The 19,020-nt window shown below is 35.0% G+C and overlaps 1 protein-coding gene across 6 annotated transcripts; it reads left to right on the forward strand.

The window, feature by feature from the left end:
- The first annotated feature begins 1,912 nt into the window (after positions 1–1,912).
- On the forward strand, positions 1,913–18,949 carry bsg (basigin). Of its 6 annotated transcripts, none has more exons than NM_198142.2 (9): positions 1,913–2,143; positions 5,942–6,292; positions 7,504–7,669; positions 8,774–8,862; positions 9,841–9,977; positions 11,120–11,399; positions 14,838–14,862; positions 14,997–15,070; positions 18,034–18,949. In NM_198142.2, exons 1-8 carry the CDS (start codon positions 2,074–2,076, stop codon positions 15,055–15,057), a joined length of 1,179 nt encoding a protein of 392 aa, NP_937785.2. In that variant the 5' UTR covers positions 1,913–2,073; the 3' UTR covers positions 15,058–15,070; positions 18,034–18,949. The 6 variants fall into 6 exon arrangements, with proteins under 6 accessions (NP_937785.2, NP_001299811.1, XP_087158537.1 ...); XM_087302411.1 differs by having other exon boundaries at positions 1,963–2,143; positions 14,850–14,862; NM_001312882.1 differs by lacking the exon at positions 5,942–6,292.
- Positions 18,950–19,020: the final 71 nt, after the last annotated feature.

Raw genomic sequence — 19,020 nt, forward strand, 5'->3', positions numbered from 1 at the left:
TAAGCCATTTTCATCAGCCCTATCAAATACAAATTACAAAATACAATTTTGTATTTTAAATATGTATTTGAAATACATATAGGCCTAAATACTTCCCATCCCTGGAAGTTATGAAATAGATTTGCGTGTGTTAAACTGTATAACTTTAGAGAAAATTTGAATATATAAATTGTAGTTTATATACATGTATATATAAACTATATTAATAAAATATAGTTTACTTTATCTACTGTAGTTAAATAAAAAAATTATGTCATTACACCTTCACTTTTTTCAAACCTGTTTGACTTTCTTTAATATTTTGAAGAAATTGATGGTAGTACATGAGCCATTGACTATGGTATTTTTTATTTATTTATTATTTTTTCTAAAATGGATGTCAGTGGTTACAGGAGGTTCTTAGTTTTTTTTTTTTTAATTTTCTTTAGTGTTCAACAGAATAAAAGGTTTGGAAACATTTTACGGTGAGTAAATGATTAAGTTTTACTTTTATGGGTGAAATGTCCCTTTATTATACCAAAAAGCCATTAATTAGTTAAAATGGCAGAGCCTACTACTTATTTCCTGAAAACATCCAATAATATCCAGCTGCAGACCCGCAGAACCACACACGTTTTAGGCACACACAATCTAGGACACACAATCTAGGCAAACCATATATGGTTATGACTGATGTTAAAGTTATAACGTCTTTTTGGACATCGTCATCGATATATTTTGATATATTTGATTAATAAATATTGTACACAATAAACAATAGTGTTTACTTTACTTTATTTCACAAATATTGCGATTGAGACGGCCGAATGGGGAGCATTGTTTCCGATCGCCATTCAATATAATAGAGTGAACAGTTTTTAATCAGTCATTATAGCTGATCAGTCATTATTATCTGACAATAATATGGCAGATACTCGTTTGCTGGCTTTGCTGAATGATCTCATTTGGACAGGTTTAATTTATATAATGGATTAATTTATGATGAAGGAAATAATAGCAAGTTAAGATAGGCAATAATACATTATATGTCATAAAAATATTTTTATATGTAACAAATGTATAACACTATATTAATATTTTACTCAAGCGGTGTTTATTAGCTTAATTTTCCAATAACCTTTTAATTAATGATTTCCCACATTTAATACTCTTAATAAAACTATTAATAAAATATTAACTATTAATAAAAAAAATCATAAGTGTATACACACACACACACACACATATATATATATATATATATATATATATATATATATATATATATATATATATATATATATATATATATATATATATATATATAACAGCTTTAACAGTGACAGTTTAGTAAAAGATAGTAGTTTATATATAAACTTATAATTATAATCAGTTAAGATAATCAGTTTCTAACTATATTGTTTAAATGGTTAACTATAGTAGGCTAATTTATTTTAAAGTGACATTATTGTTTGCTTTTTATATTTTACAACAACGTGATTTTAACGAAGTATGATAATATTAAGAGCTTGAATTAGTTTATTACACTTAATCCATCAATTAGACGGTCTATTATGTTTTCTTTGTGTATATGGACACATGAATAAAGTCATAAGTGTCTTTAACCAATTATTTTTATTGACATAATTTAAGTTCAGAAACTGCAGAGACTTTAAAATGATCGTTACGATATAATAATAAAATTGACTGAAATGGGAAACCATATTTGTGAAATTCAATAGGTAGCGATAATGCTAAAGAGTTAGTTACCATTTATGGTTTGCCTAGATTGTGTGTCCTAGATTGTGTGTGCCTCAAACGTGTGTGGTTCTGCGGGCCTGCAGCTGGATATATCTCAAAACATTAGCAGTCGAAATCATTTTGGAAATTAGCAAACAAGTGCAAAACGCCGTGACGTTGAGAACCGGACGTGGTGACGCATAAACTCGCCCTTCTTTACGTGCGCGTTCTCGAGTGAGCTCCGAGTCCGAACAAATAGAGGACGACTAGGTTCCTCTGAAGGCTTTCTCCATTTTCTTTTTTCATCTCGAACAGGCCCAAAATTTTCCTTTTAGATTTTAATAACTCCTCAGCATGGAAAAGAAGCTCTTTGGCGCTGTTTTGGTCATTTGTATCGGCTGGTTTCAAGCCGAAGCTATGACAGGTAAGGACGTCTGCTTTTTCTGTTGATCGTGTTAGCTCGTGAGCTCGTTTTTCACACAAGGCGTTTGTTGACAGAAACACGACTCGGACGACAGATTTTACATTCACATTGTTTTTACTTTACTATAAAGCAATATACATCGTTAGTGAACGTTTGTAACGATTTGAAAATTGGAAAATCGTCGGGAATCTGTCGCGCACGAGCGACCGCTCTCGCACATTTAGTCAAACTATAAATCAACAGCTGATGTTTAAGTTAAAGTAGTTGTTTTTCTCCTTGATGCTCTTTCATACTCTCCGCAAACTATTTGTTTGTCACAAGTAATTATATTTTAAATGTTTATATTGAAAAATGTTTAAGGTTACGTTTACCACACTCAACCCCATCACGTGGATTTGCTCTGCTTTCATCCAAAATAACCTTTAATCCCCAAGCATTGGGTTTTGTAACCACCTGAGTTACACATTTTCCAAACTGTAGAAGATCCCTTAGTTGATATTTAATTATTTCAGGAATGGCTCATCCAAACTTTTCCAAATGAAGTATTAATATTTGTCCCTATTCATGCAGGTCAGTTACTCCAGTAAATGATGTGTAAAACCTGGTAAGCAGCAGGCAATGATGACAACCGGTGCAGACTAGTTTTTGGAGGCCTCCTGTCAAGTTTTGTAAACAGGAGGAGCCTGTAATCATTTATAATACAAGCTGGGGAAGGCAAAATATGTTTCATCCAATCATTTGACAAAGCAAGCAGCAATTTTCATCTTTCAGGCCTCCCTTGTTCCGTAAAAGGCTCAGCTTAAGCTTATTATATTGTTCCATCACTGGAAATGGCAATAATCTATGCAAACCTACTGAACTTGAGCATGCAACGTAGTACACTCACTGTAATGAAAGTTTAGTGTTTAATTGGAAATCTAATACTGTGAAATTTATTAAAATATTATTCCTACCCTTTCAGTAAAATCAATTGCTTAATGATGAATGCGAGTGATTGTTTTCTAGTCTGGCTCCATCATAATTTGTTTACTCCTCCTGAAGCAACAGCTGATGAATGACATGGTCGCAAATCCCAACATAATCTGCTTCATGGTCCTCTTTAGAAACAGAGCTTTAAACACTCTAGGAGGTGCTTTTCAGCACGTAAGCATTGATGCTTTCTCAAAACAACACAGCTTGTGCAAGAACAGGTTTACTCATGCAGTTCTAGAGTTAGCACATGCGCTATGGCAGAACACCAAAGCTGGATGCAAAGCTAGCATCTCCATATCAGAATTAAAATGGGGGTTTCCCCTGAGTATTCATCTTCAGCCCAGCTCAATAAATTGGGTTAGAGCAAACATGCAGCTATTTTGTTAAAGCGTGACAGTTTTTGTTGATGCCGCTGGCAGTCATTTAACATAAAAAAATGTTATTTGTCAGCATGTACCCCGCATGATGGGTGGGATTGATTTGCCCTTCAAATTTAATTACTCATGAAATTGTAGGCATATGTGTAATTATACACTTTCCAAACTTACCTGAAACACTAGTTTACTGACAGCAATTGCTACTTTTCCCCTATAACATTTATTATAAATGACTATTATTATTATTTTTTTTAGAAATTCTCAATTTTTATTTTTCTACATTTTATGGTGCCAAAACCACAAATTACTAAAAGGGCCACGAAACCACCCCTGTCTCAGCAGGGTGATTTCACAGCTGTAGTTTGGGAGAAAAAAAAAAAAAGGTCAGGAAATTGGAAAGGGGTTGAATCCAGCTTTAAGTGTTGAGTGGCGAAAGAGGGAAAGGTTTGCATGAAAAAGGGAGTTTCATTACATGCACTACAGCAACACAAACACAGATGCGGGGGAGATAGACAGTGATTCAGAGAGCAGCATTTACAAATCTGAGAGCTGTGTGGAAGTGGTGCATTTTCAGACCATAATATTAAAGTGATATTACTGTAAACTTGGTAACCAAGTCATTTTGTTTAAGGTGTGTCTTTAAGAGTACTGCTGACAATACTAACTAACTTTGCCATCTGAATAAACATAAACAAATAACACTGATCACACATTTACCAATTCTGTAGAGACAGAACAATTAACACAAACTGGAGCCATGCTTTTTTATTTTTATTTATTTTTTTTTTAAAACGAGTGGCAAATCCAGATTTCCAAATTCTAAAAGCTCTCGGGTAAAAAAAAGATGTTCCCACAAGTGTATGGATGTGTGCATACACAATGTATGGTCGTGTAGATTAAATGTTCTTTAGGAAATAGTTTTCAACTTTTATCAGCATTTAATCATGGGCTTGAACCAAGAAAACTAATGAAACGAGTGACCTTGGGGTCAATGCTGCTTCTGTTGGCTTGTGAGAAAGTGAACTTATTGACAAGAACAGAACAGGCCATGTTAATTATCTAGTAGTGGCAGACTTTGTACCGACTGATGGATTTTGTACTTTGTTCTGTTATTTACAGTTTAGACTCAACATTTACTCAATATATCTTATGGTAATGTTAAATCTAAGGACTTGTATATACAAATATGTTCTTCAGTTCAATTTAGAGCTTGTTTATAGGAGTAATTTTGAATTTGTGACTCCTGGGCCACTCACTTAAACGTTTGAGGTGACCTTTCATAATGGTCAAATGGTGGATGATGCCTGTTCTTCTTTTAAAAGGGCACATGTTATTTCAGGCCTAAAGCATGTGCGCAGTGCCACTGCTCTGACTGATGTTGATTGTGGACATCTATCCTGGCTAACATGCAGAGATTCCTCCCTCAGCAGTGGTCAAGAAAGGGAGTAGTACCTTACTTTTTTTTTTTTTTTTTAACCAAACACTGTGAAAACATGCTACGCTGCAGGAAGCGACAACGGGTCTGTGGGGGATCTCAAAGGGTTCTGGTCATTGATGTGAAGGCTTGTTGTTCAAGCTGCTGCGCACGTACTTCCATGTCTTTCAGGGTGTGTATTATTCCAAAGTGATCAGAAGAATTCCGATGATTTTCTCCATGGGGGATTAGCACAGTACAGCCCTGCCTTTCCTCCAGAGAACATGCTCAAATGACATAAACTGCTTTAGAGTGGTTCTAGAGTGGGGGTTTGTTCATTTGGCTTCGTTTGCATGTTCATTTGCATTTTTCATAATCAAAAGAAAGTCTTGATGTTTTCTCAACTTGAAATCACCCTCCTGTCTTACCAAGTCTGTATGATCATTCTGTCAAACACTCATATATTAGGGGCTGCATTGCCATCTTGGTTAAAAACAATGAAGGGGGTGGGGTGTTTAAGATCACAATAATATTGCATTTATAGGATTGATAGTCACTTGATTATCTAGTCAAATATATATTTTGTGCTTTAGACTGACAAAATCAGACTTGCAGGGTTGGAATGACATGATGGCTCCGTTTTTATTTTAAGTAAACCATCCTTAAGCCTTAACCATTACTTCATTTTGTGTGTGTGATTGGTTTCATTTGTTCTCATTTCATTTTTAAATTAGCTAAGCTTTGATTTTTTTTTTTTTTTTTTTTTAATGCATGCTTCAGCTCATTGTCTTTTTAAAATGCTTTTAATGTTCTTCAGTTTGGTTTTTATGTCATGATGTCTTGCATCATGATGCTCAATTATTTGTTTCTTATGTATGTCCTTTGTTTTTCATTTCTAACATTTTTCTCTCTTTTTCTCTTCTGCCATTTCTCTTCTTTTTTTTTTGCCTGCCATTCTGCTAATCATTAATCATATCATCTGAATGAACTGTCCACCCTTTATGTAAATCACACTCTCATCAATCGAATGTCCAGCGGGCTTCATAAAATCGCCTTTGTCTCAGATGAAACTCATTGAAGACAATGCAGAGCTGGATTGCGAGGTCATAGGGAATCCCATCCCTGAAGTTCAGTGGTGGTTTATTGAGGGCGAGGAGCCAGATGAAATCATCACTCAGCTGTTTGATGGTGCAAGAGAGGATCGCGTTCACATCAACGCCACCTATATTGACCACGCCACCAGCTCGCTCATCCTCACCAACCTAACGTTCAACGACACAGGCGTTTATGAGTGCCGTGCCTCAAACGACCCCGACCGCAACGACCTCAGGACCCCGCCAAAAGTCAAGTGGATTCGCTCACAAGCGAACGTTATAGTGTTTGAACGTGAGTTACGTTGTGGAAACGCAGCGTCTCCATTAGTGTAGAAAAGGAAGTCCTGTAGTTTCAGATCCTCAGTCCTTCGTCTTGCCCTCTGCCTTCCTTTTTTCCTTTTGACCAGAGACCAGATTACACTTCTACACTAGCAAGGTTATTTCTTATCAATCGGCTGCCTTATGGGCATGTCACTGCCTAGAGCTTGTGAAATGTAGTTGAACCTCTTAAAGAAATTGCATTGGTCCGTCGATGCCAGGTGTAAATGCCCCGATTTACTTAGTGATAAAAAAAAAAAAAGTGGTGTGATATTTCACAAATCATACATGAATACATACTGTAATTTTCATAGATAAAAGTTTGATACAGCTTGCCAAAGCAAAGATTTACTTTGGGTAGTTGATGCCTTTTTGAACTACCATTGGTCTGAGGTTGATCAATAAATAGCTGTGGCTTCAGGCTTTCCACAAACATTTGATGCTTATTTCTTTTTTTTAGATTGTGTAGCACACATTTATCAAAACCATGCTCAGCCGTTTATGGTGTCAGGAAGTCTAACAATGGTATACTTCTATTTGGGGATATTACAATTTTGTATCTCTGAATAAGGAGCTAAATTAATTTGCTGTGAGGATATTGGGGCCTTCAAATTCAGTGGCAAGCATTTCTGAAAAAGGTTTCTGATTATGTTTTATTCCACTGAACGCATCCTTTGAGAATCTTCTGTTTTTCATAACCTCATAAGTTCTTTAAACCAGTTTAAAAACTGTTAAGAACTAGTTTAACAACGTTAATAATCCCACCAAGGGCAATTAAATTAGGGCAGTAGCATCATAATATAACAAACACGTAAAGAGACGAATCACTTAGAAATAATATTAGAAAACACACATTTGCTAAGTTTGTTGCTGGTTTCTTCTTCCCTTCTGTTTTTTTGTCATCTCACTCAATGTTTCCTTCTAGCTCACAGCTCAAATACACCAGCACCTCTCCCTTTGTAGAGTGCAATGTGCATTTTGGTGCACATTGTGGTGAACATCTGGGCAGAAATGTTCTGATCCTTTTGTAACTATATTTTGTTTGCGAAAATTTTACTATTATAGTGCTGCAGCAAATTCAGAAGTTGCTCCTTTCAAAGGATGTGCAACTGTGAGCTGTCATAATGCTACGAAAGCTGATGTGAACGACTGTTTAACTTTTCTACTGTATTAATTCCTCACCAGGTGCAACCATCATGACTAGTCCCGAGGTGAACAATGCGACCTCGGCAACTCTGAGCTGCAACCTGACCAACCCTTCTTCTCCAATCAAAGGCCACTATTGGGTCAAGAATGGAAAGAAAATCGAAGAATCGTATTCGACAAATACAGACTCCTATGCTGAACACTTGTATGTTCTTCACCTCTTTGTAAACTTAGACTGAAGTGCAATATTATTCTGATGATCTCTTTCCCTGATTTAGTGTTTAATTATCTATCCATGCTCATTTGGTATAGTGCGGATTTTTCTGTTTGAGCGTGACTTTCATCAGCAGCAGCAGTAGTGTTATTTAAGAGCCTTGGGCACTCCACATTAACTGACCTTAATTCCCATTAGAGCTGCTGGGTCGGAAAAATATCTATGGGGATGCCTGTGTGATGTACTGCCAAAGCTGTTTGTCATAGTTCATATTTGCTCTACTGTCCTTCGATCTTTAAAGCCCCTAATATAATTCAAATGAAATCATACAACAAAAGTTAAATGATGTCATTTCGAACACAATCTAGCCAAAACCAAGTTAGTTGCTGCAGTTCAAAACAGCACACGAAAGTAAACTACCTGGGAGTTCTTTTTGGCTCCTGAGCACTTTTGAGCATTGGCGATTTATGGAATCAGTGGGCATGTTTTGGAACTTATCTTTTTGTAATTCAGTTTTATTCTATTTATTATAATTACTACATTTTTTTTTGATTATCTACAGAGGTCAAAATGAACAGCCAAACCAGAAACACCAATTTAGCAACGTGAATACACTGGAGGTGTTTGCAGTAGCCGAGCTGGTGCAGATATGCACCTGTACGATTGTTGACAGAGTTATTATAGATTCTGATTGAGTCACCCTACATCTTTAAAGTTTTGAACAATTCTATGAGTGCTAACAGCGCTATTTGCTGTCTTTGTGGCAAATAAAACTGTCAATTTGTTGTGCTTCTTATCTGATATGTCACAGGCTGGAGAAGGCTGTCTGATATTTACAAAATGTTTTATCTCACCAACACTTTGTTTGGGGTACACAAGAGCAGCGTGACATATTTGCAGCCCTGTCCATTTTAGTTTTAGTGTTGGAGTGTTTAAAAACTGCATGCCATCACTGTATATCAAATGTTTTTTGTTTTGTTTTTTATTATATGAAGGCCTTAATTATATTGTAGCAGGACTCCCCATTGGCACAATTCTTGATAGTGTTGGTTGTTTTAGATTTTTGCATCTTACAGTGTTTTCTTTCTATGGCAGCATTGAAAAAGCTGATTATCATCATTCCGGAATATATACCTGTGTCTTCCTAACAGAACCTCAGGCCAATGCCACAATTGAAGTTAAAGGTAAGAGCGTTTAGGGGATGCTTTATCTGTTATGTAATCTTTTTGTTTTAATGCATCCATCTTTTTACTTTATGTGAATTTTGAGAAAAGCTTCAATTGAACTTTAATGCTTTTAAAAATGTGTACAGTGAGAGGGCTTCACCTTACAGATCATCCATCTGACATTAAAAAGAAGCTTTAGTATTAACAAATTAGCCCCAATTATTGAGGGGAGACTCCAGATCAATATTACAGATGTTTATTTAATATTGTTGCACTGTAGGAAATGCAAAGAGAATTTAATCTTGAGGAACTGCTGTAGTAACTAAAAGCTTTGACCATATACAGTTGAAGTCAAAATTGTTAGCCCCCGTTTATTTATTTATTTTTTCAGAATTTCAGTTTAATGGAAGATTTTTTTTTCCAACACTTCTAAACATGGTTAACTCATTTCTAGTAACTGATTCATTCTATCTTTTCTATGATAATGGTAAATGATATTTTACAAGATATTTTTCAAGACACTTCTATACAGCTTAAAGTGACATTTTAAAGGTTTAAGTAGGATAATTAGGTTAAGTAGGTAGGTTAAGGTAATTAGGCAAGCTATTGTATAACAATGGTTTGTTCTGTAGACTATCGAAAAATTATAGCTTAAACAGGCTAATAATTTTGACCTTTTATAAAAAGGTTTATAAAAAATTAAAAACTGCTTTAATTTCATCCAAAATAAAACTGGTAAGACTTTCTCCACAAGAACAAATATTATCAGACATGCTGTGAACATTTCCTTGCTCTGTTAATCATCATTTGGGAAATATTTTAAAAAATCTAAATCAAAGTGGGCTGATAATTCTGACTTCAACTGTATATCCTTTTTAATTGCCACTTTTTTTTTAATGCTAGTTTCCCAAACCAGGAGTGCAATCTATAATTGGAAAAATGTTGCAAACAAGGGTGTATTGTGCTTCTCATCCATTGTTATGTTCTTCCTGTTAGCTTTGCCGCACATAAAAGCTTCCAAAAGCTCAGAGAACGCTAATGAGAAAGACAAGGCTGTGCTGAGCTGTGGAAGTCAAGGATACCCATCCCCTACTGACTGGAGCTGGTTCAAGCTTCCTGATGCAGGAGAACGGGTAAATAAATGCTTTGTGAATTGTAATGTGAGAGCGATACCTGACCTTGTGGTTTGAAGGTTGGTTCATGTTGCATAGGTGTGTAAAACGTCATTTGGGTTTATGAACAAGGTGTTGATTTAATGTTGCTTTTGGGTCTGTTGAATGACAGGAATTGTCGAGCAGATTCAACTGATATGGGTCAGAAAACGATTTTAAAAAGAATTTTATGAACTGTTTACTTGAAATTTGCTACATAGGTTTTTAAAGACCGTTATTTTGGTTTGGACAGTTTATTGGGTTAAGATTAGAGCAATGCATTATATTTTGAAGCATTCTAGTCAGTACTAGTTTTATATGCTATTATGGAAATATAATTCATTAGCATTTTTTCACCAATTTATATATAAGTACAACTGAGTTGTTTTCATTCTGTATTGTCCTTATCAGATTTTCCATTTTAAAAGTCTTTTTCAAGTGGCATAAAATATAATGATATAAGAGCACATTTCTGTCATGTTAAGACCAGATAAACTATTCAATTAAATTTTTTTAATGGATATGAAGCCACTGTATTTGTCAAAGGGGGAGCAATGTGCACCCCTCCAAATGGTGTTTAGTCACATACTGTAAGTCATATTTTACTCAAAATGGTAATTCTGTCTTTATGTAATGACGTTCGCAGCCACAATCACATGTGAGCTGTGCGCTCCCTGTATGATGTCTACTTTAGCGAACAGAACCTGCTTAGGCTGTGAATAACGGGTAATATAGTTGTAAATATGATAAGCGTACTCTGCAGTGAAAGTGAAACCAAAAGCACGCAAATCATTTACATTATCTTATCCACCATTCCAATCTATACAAAATATAGCATTTTAAGCAACAGTAGACCTACACAAAGGATTACTTTTATTAGTTTTGTTATTATATGTTTGAGAAATAACTACTATAATAATGATAATAGGCTATTCATATTAACCTATATTTTACTGAATTGTGAGATAATCATACAATGGTTGGGGAAACACTGAAAATAATGCAAGTTGTTCTATTAGTCAAGTTGTGGTGTTCTTTAAATTACTGAATTTCTGAAAATATTTACAGTATAATTATGATTACAGTTTTCTCCAGTCTTTAATTGCACCCCCTTGATCACACAGACCCCCATCTTTAATGGCACTGATGATAAGTATGAGATCAAGAGCACCCCCAACAAGACCACACTGTATGTCAAAGACCTGGACATCAACGAGGACATGGGCTTCTACCAGTGTCAAGGCACCAGTGAGGTTGGCACTGGTACAGACGACATCCAGCTGCGTGTGCGGAGTCAGCTGGCCGCTCTCTGGCCTTTCCTCGGGATCGTGGCTGAGGTCATCATCCTCATCACCATCATCTTCGTCTACGAGAAGAGAAGAAAGCCTGATGAGATCAATGACGGTGCGTAACTCTTAACTGTTCGCGCCACAATGATTTCTCACTTACACTTTTCGTCATCGTACAATGACCAGTGAATGTAATTCTTTAATTTTTGTTTTTGTTGATGACCTCGTAATGGTGCAAGATCCTATTTCAGTTTGAGTTGGTATGTTTCTTTTATTTGCCTGTAGTTTGTGGCTGTGCTCTATTTTTATGATTTTTATTGTTTATTTCTCTGTTCGCTGCTGCTTTTCCGTTGTGGTAAGTGTTCAAAAACTGCATGTCAGACTGAAGTGGATTTGCTGCGACGTAGGGCTGCACAATATATTGTAATGAAATCGCAAAAGTGGTGTTTTTCATACACATCTTGTCAGGAAAGAGTTCTCTGATTGATATTTAGTCTCTTTCAATGGGTAAAGGGTCCACAATGTCTTTTAATAGCTTTCTTTAACTTTAAAATAATAATAATAATAATAATGCTATGCCGTTATCTCTGCTTGGAACACTGACATTTTTTTTAACAGATTATTCTGTGAAAGAAGCCACATCTCACAGGATTCTTTTCAGACACTCGACTGAAATTAATGTGAGCTTAGAGTAAAAAATAATAATAATTTCTCTCTATTTAAAATTACATTAGTCTTATATTTATCATGTCTAAGGTCGAATGCATGTTTTCCTGGGCCACAAAAATAATTTATCATTTATTGTTATTAATTTATTTTTACATTTACCTCTGCTTATTTGGATGATCTAAAAGCTATTATCTCAATTCCTGAATGCATAGCAGGTAAATTGGGCAAGGTCGCACAAAAATAACGGACAAATTCTTTAACTTTGACTGTGGTATGAGCCGTACAAACCACCCGAACTCCCCCTGGCTATGTGCTTGAGCTGGCATTGTCACAAAACAGTTAATATATTTATTTTTTGTCTGATTAAAATGGTTGGCAATTTTGAAAACAGTGCTGGAGGTTTGCTACTGATCACAGAACCGGATTTACTGACAAAGTGTGCATGACTATCGCCTTCGATTTAATTGTGCAGCCTTCCTGCAGAGGGTGGTTTTTGGGAGTTTGAGTGCTCTCACTGATAGGCTTGAAAATGTGCAACTCTTTCACTGGCGCTTTGTGTTAAAACTGTGAAGATTAGCTTGAAGACAAGACTCCTCTTTGCTGTTTCTGTAGCCAGTGAAAGTGTTCGGCTGAGTCTGACATACTGCAGTTCAGAATGGGTTTTAAAGGTTGAGGTGTTATGCATAATACCCAAGTTGATATTTCAGATGGGTGGTGTTATATTGCCTTGCATGATCTCCGCATCGTCTCATTGCATGTTAATATTTTGAAAAAGGCAGCTATAACTGATGTATAATGCCAACTTTACTTTGGTTTTTGTGGTTCTGAGTGTTTGGACATGCTCTCTGCATGACAACCTGGGCAAATGTCTGTTTACATTTCAGCTGTGTAAAAACTACAAATATGTTTGGTTGTTAACTTGTTTTATTTAAGGTTCCTTTCTGATTGTCAAAGTGTCTGAAGCACAACCTTACCAGTAGTTCAGTCTTTTAATAGTCAGATGTAGTGACTCAAAATCCCCATCAAATTGAAATGAATAGTTTTTACTTTGTCAAAAACGTTTATTTGTTTCACAATAAGTGTGCACCTATTTTTTTGTGCATATAAATTAAAAGCTTTTTTTTTTTTTTTCTTCACTAAAACATCCAGTGAACTCTAGAACAGTTTTATATATTTTGCTAACTTGTATACATTCTAATCCAAGGAAATGCACAATTTTTAACTAGTCACATGAACCGTTTCCTGTGTGGCCATGTCCTGCATCCCCTATTTGTAGTTTGGTTTTATGGAAAATTTCATGATTTCACACTCTTAGGCCTTGTTTACACTAATGCGTTTTAGTTTTAAATCAGCGTTTTAGAACGAAAACGATCCACGTCCACACTGGAGTTTCATTTTTAGCTTTTCTGAAAAGATCTGTCCACTCTATACCATTCAAAACACACTCTGAAGATTTGTCTGACGTGTCCTCGAGAGTTTGTTTTCCATTTCAAACTTGCGAAGTCTGAACTTGCAAGGAAAGGATGCAAGACTGAACTTTGGACTTAATATTGAGAAAAAGCCCCAATCAGATAGACAAATGACTGTAGGCACAGCTCCATTTTTAGATGTCTCTGTTTTCCCTCATCTACGCTGACGAGTAGCAGCAGTGGTTTAAAACAAAAATGACCTCCAGCATTTTCAAAACGCAAGACGGGGTAGTGTGGACAGAAGGCGTAACTGTAGCAAAACGTGTACGTTTTAATACTAAAAGTATTAGTGTAAACGGGGCCTCAGCATCATCAAATCTTTGTTTGTTGTGAATACACACCCTCTAGTGGTCAATTATTCAATTTAATTTTTACACTTATTTTTACATTGACTTAAGACCACCACCAAAATCAATTTCTAAAATGATTATACTTGTATATTTTCATTATCTGAATATTATCTTGAAGTTATTATGAATATTTAAAGAATGTAATAATATTACAAAGCATACTCTGCATCATGCTAATTCTAAAATTTTAGATTATTGTTATAAACCAACTTTAAGTTTAAATTAACCACATTTATAATAGTTATAATAGTTAATAGTTTAACCATGGTATTTGATGTAAAACTGGTTTTACAAATGATAGTGCAGCTTAAAAAAAGTGTTAATTTTACTATGATTAAAGCATGCTTTTTATTCTTCTTCTATTTATCACTTTTTTTTTTTTTTTTTTTAAGTTTGATCCATTTTTATGAAACGTTCTAAACTAACATATGTTGGATTTTTATAAAGGAATCACGGTAGAATATTAATTTGGTTAAATGACACTTAATGTACAATTTAATCTTAAGTGTTTTACTTTTTCTAGGAAAATCCATAGTCAATTATTCGTTTTAGATGTGATTAACAGGCTGCAGTGTGTCACACACATTCAAAATGTCACAATTATTTTAATTTCTAATACAGCTGTTCTCAGTTCCACACTTTCGCATTTGTTTCAGGCTGAAGTTTGGCTGAGTATTAGGTTTGTGGGAGATTTCAGGAGTTTTCTAATGGGGTTTAAGTCTTCAGAGGAATAATGCAGAAGCTACTCCATCTTTAGGTCAGCTTGTGCTACAGACAAATAATGGACCGAAAACCTCCAAACATATATTCCTACAATCCAGCACCAGACTGCATGGCCGGTGGAAATGCATTATTCTGCATGAAATGTATATAAGGTTGATAATGCTGTTTAGTTAAGGAGTGTATACTTGACTATAGAAGTCACTAAATGAAGAACATCACTTAGGTTTTCAGTCTTGCTCTGCTTTTTAAATGTAAGGTTTGCAATGTTCTGAGGTTTTATACTAGTTTTCAGACTAACTTCTGCAATTTAATTGTGTTTTCCTGTTTTTCTGCTCTCTGTAGATGATGACTCAGGATCTGCTCCCCTGTAAGTGATCTCTTTTTGTTTTAAAAGTATTTAGATATTTCTCTGTAAGGATCTTCAATGCTGTTAAAGTTATGAGAGTTGACTCTTGTACATATGCACATAAATGAGGAAAGTGACATAAGACTGATTTTCAGGAAGAGCAACTCCGCTACAAACCACAAAGACAAAAATGTCCGGCAAAGAAACTCCAACTGAGGAAGGAGAAAGGGTGAGTTTGTCTAAAAGTAGAGTAATGCAGCAGAATTCATTTTAATTGTTAATTTTAATAGTAATGACATCTTTAAATATAAAAAATAAGCTGTGATTATTGTTTAATTTGCATTTTCTTTTTGATTTTTCAAAATTCAAACCAATTAGTGCTTTTTAATATTTATCTCACTGTTTTAGTTATAAACTGTTCAGTAAATTCTACTTAATTTAAGAATGTTTTTGTTTCTTTTAGTTACTTATCTGTATCAATAATTTGTAATCAAATACAGATTACAAATTTTAAAAAAATGTTGAACTTAATTTTAAAACCTAATGTAAACTTGATTTTACACTACTGTTACTGTAAACTGTCCCGTTTAGAGCGTAATATATTTACAACACGTATATCACACCACACACTTAAGACAAACATTAAACAATATTAATGATTTTGAAAAAAGACACTACCTCTTCCCATTAAAATTTAGCAGATTAATCGCATATGGAAGAAATTAATTTAAATCAAATAGTCCTTGCCAAAGGGACTCTATACAGAGATCCTGAGGGAAGGATTTGAAATGAATCAAAATGAGAATGGGATTTATCAGGTGTAATCTGGTATAAGTTTATGTTCAGGTGTTTATACTAGGGCTGTGCGATATGGTGAAAATGCAGTCTCGATAATAACTATCCATATTGAACAATAATATATATTTCGGCGAGGCAGTGGCGCAGTAGGTAGTGCTGTCGCCTCACAGCAAGAAGGTCGCTGGTTCGAACCTCAGCTCAGTTGCCGTTTCTGTGTGGAGTTTGCATGTTCTCCCTGCCTTCGCGTGGGTTTCCTCCGGGTGCCCTGGTTTCCCCCACAGTCCAAAGACATGTGGTACAGGTGAATTGGGTAGGTTAAATTGTCCATAGTCTATGAGTGTGTGTAGATGTTTCCCAGAGATGGGTTGCGGCTGGAAGGGCATCCGCTGCGTAAAAACTTGCTGGATAAGTTGGCAGTTTATTTGGCTGTGGCAACCCCGGATTAATAAAGCGACTAAGCTGACAAGAAAATGAATTAATGAATGAATATATATTTTGCTACAAGTTGTTAATGTTTCCGGATTTAAAAGAGGTCCACAAGAATGACTGACGCCTTAAATTAGAGGGTCTATTAAATGGCATAACATATTTGCCTGATAAATTGTCGGTGACATAAATATTTGGTGCATTTTTAATATCAACACATTTGGATTCCCATTGTTGCACATTTCTGCAGTGAGATCAGCTCTTAGATCAATTTAGAGTAAAAGTGCAGAGTTTATCATTTATTGGCAAATTTTATCGCGATTCGATATAATATATAGTTTATTAGCCCTGCTCTAGTTTATACACTAATACTAGTGATCAATATGTACTATTTAATGTTATTTTAATCTTCAATAAATTTAAGGTTTACTTCAAGTCTAATAGGTTATGTTTCTTTATTAACTGCTTTGGTGTTCTAATTTAAGCCCACCGGCCACTATAGTTGTCGAAGTTCATGGTTGCCATTTTTCTTTTTATGAGTAATCTTTTACATGTTATCCAGGTTTCATTTCTCAATGACAAGAAAACAAACAACCAAATAAAAGAATTCAAGAAAGGAAAAAAAAAATTAGATTTACTTCCTGTCACATGAGGCCTTCAACTTCCTATCTCTAATTTCAGGATGCGGCATGCACTAAATTCCAGGGGTTTCATTACCATGACGTAAAATGGTCGTGGCTCGATCGGTGTAGTTTTTATAATGTTATATTTTAAAGAATTTATTCATTAGAAAATGCAGCTGACCTCGTTTTTCTCCGTTTTACTGTCTCTGGGCTTTTGTACTTGCATTTTAAACCAAATAATAATGGTTGTGGTAAGATTAACCGTGTTTTGTAGTTTAAAATATGGTATTCAGTCATGTTTAAACAAATAAATACCACATTTTCTGTAATAAACTGTGGTTAATTTTTCTTACTCTCTTAGTTAATTAACATAACTCTTATTTATTTTATATTTTTATTTGAAGTCATCATACACAAAACAACTGAGATCAGGACAGGTATCTGATGTTAATGTATATAATATAAAAGTGGTCATACATGAAACCCCTGGGATCAGGACAGGTATCTGATGTTACTGTATATGATATATAAAGTATTTTACACAAAAGCCCTGGAATCGGGACGGGTATCTTAAATTATAATTGAGTAATTAGTATTGATGTAATCTGAGAGGTATCTTAAGTTAATTTGTTTAATATAACATACACTGACTTCACATGAAACAATTGCGATCAGGAGAGCTATTTTGTACTGCATATAAAAGGCAATGGACACGAAACCCCTGCGATTACGTACAGGTATCTGAATCAAACGGCTGTTTTCACAATCTGCGCATGATTCGTGACCTATGCAAATTCACAGATAGGCCACGCCCACTCTGACGTAGTAGCGGTTACGCTGTACTGAAACCCCTGGAAAAAAGTGCCTGCCTTCAGGATGCAAACCCTCACAAATAAAGGCAATTTTCATGATAATAAAAATATTTCTTTGTTCACAAATGTTTATCGACGTAATCATGAAGGTCTACTATAAAGTTAAACTTTTTTTTTTTTTTCATATATAATTTGATTCACAACCGGGAAGAATAAACTCCCGCTGAACTCTATACCCGGTTGATGTATAAAGTATGCATCAACTAACAGGCTAAATTTATAAATTAATATTAAATACAGATTACAAATTGAAGCCATTGCTATTTTAGCAGCATGTTAAACTATGATTTTTGAGATGTATATTACACTCTCCATCTGTACGTTTACAGTCTAATTTAATGGTTTAATAAATGAATGTTTGTCAGTAGTATTACTGATTGTGCAAAAACTTCAGTATTTGAACATTTTAGTATACTATAGATTTTAGGTAGCAACATAAGCTGTTAAATCATCCATATTTGTTTCTCCTTCAGGTGTTTTCATGACTGCTGTTGAAGATATAAAGATCGTTGAGTTTGAGTAGCACAATATAGTGCGCCCGGCAACTTCACCCTCTGCTTGAGTGTAAATGTCTTGATGATGATAATAACTGGTCTCCTTTTACTTTTATTCCTATCCATACTGTGCTGCAAGCAGACCTTTTAAACGTGGGTTTAGGGAGGGTGGGGAGGGAAGTACTGCATGATTGTATTGCTGTAGAAGTGTGTGTTTAGTGGAAATCTCTTAATGTGGGAATAAACTGTTTCTCTTTATTTGATTTTTATTTTTGTCTTCCTGGCTTTTTCACTGTTCTTCAAGTGTTCACAAATACAACAGTTCTGATTCTTTGGCAGCAGTCAAAGCTTAGCTTCCTTGTTATTTTTCTGTACGCCTTAATGTTTAGCCACTTTATTGTACATGCTGTTTTTAATAACATACAAATAATTTAAGCTAACTTTTATGTGCAGTACAGCGTATTAAAGTGCTCTATTCCACGTGGATGGTCAAATGCCACTGTTTTTTTGTCTAGCTAACAGTTTGCCATTGAATAATAATAAAACAAGCATATTTTCAGGCTTCCTGTGTTAACCTTTAGGACCAAGTGTTAGTACGCTGTGCCATTTTGCTCCTTGCGTAATCAGTTACAAGTTCTTTTGCAGAATCTAACATGGAGGACAATGACATGGTTGTGTGTGGAATTTTAGTGAATGCTTGTTGCTTAAATGATTCTCCTATAGACAGTCATACTTTTGCATTGTGAAGTATAGTGTCTGGATGTGTGCCATTTGCAAGTTAAGAGATAATTGTAAGACCTTGTTTAAATTATTTTTGCCTTAGCGTCATAGGACATCTAATACACTGTCGACATGTACTGACTTGCACAATCTTAAATAAACTATTTGATTTTGACTTGTCTGTGTCGTGTTGTTTGGTGTCCAGAAGGAGGCGCTGTTCGCTCATTTGTTGGCTTTGTTTGTAGG

The sequence above is a fragment of the Danio rerio genome, chromosome 22 (genome assembly GCF_052040795.2).
Source record: "Danio rerio strain M-AB ecotype USA chromosome 22, GRCz13ab, whole genome shotgun sequence".
NCBI classification, from domain to species: domain Eukaryota; kingdom Metazoa; phylum Chordata; class Actinopteri; order Cypriniformes; family Danionidae; genus Danio; species Danio rerio.

What these genes read in the sequence shown, in the direction of transcription:
- bsg (NM_198142.2), top strand. Translation starts at nt 2,074, where the DNA reads ATGGAAAAGAAGCTCTTTGGCGCTGTTTTGGTCATTTGTATCGGCTGG. An exon ending in TCAAGCCGAAGCTATGACAG is followed by an intron (nt 2,144 to 5,941) that starts GTAAGGACGTCT and finishes TCGAATGTCCAG; the next exon opens with CGGGCTTCATAAAATCGCCT. An exon ending in GAACGTTATAGTGTTTGAAC is followed by an intron (nt 6,293 to 7,503) that starts GTGAGTTACGTT and finishes ATTCCTCACCAG; the next exon opens with GTGCAACCATCATGACTAGT.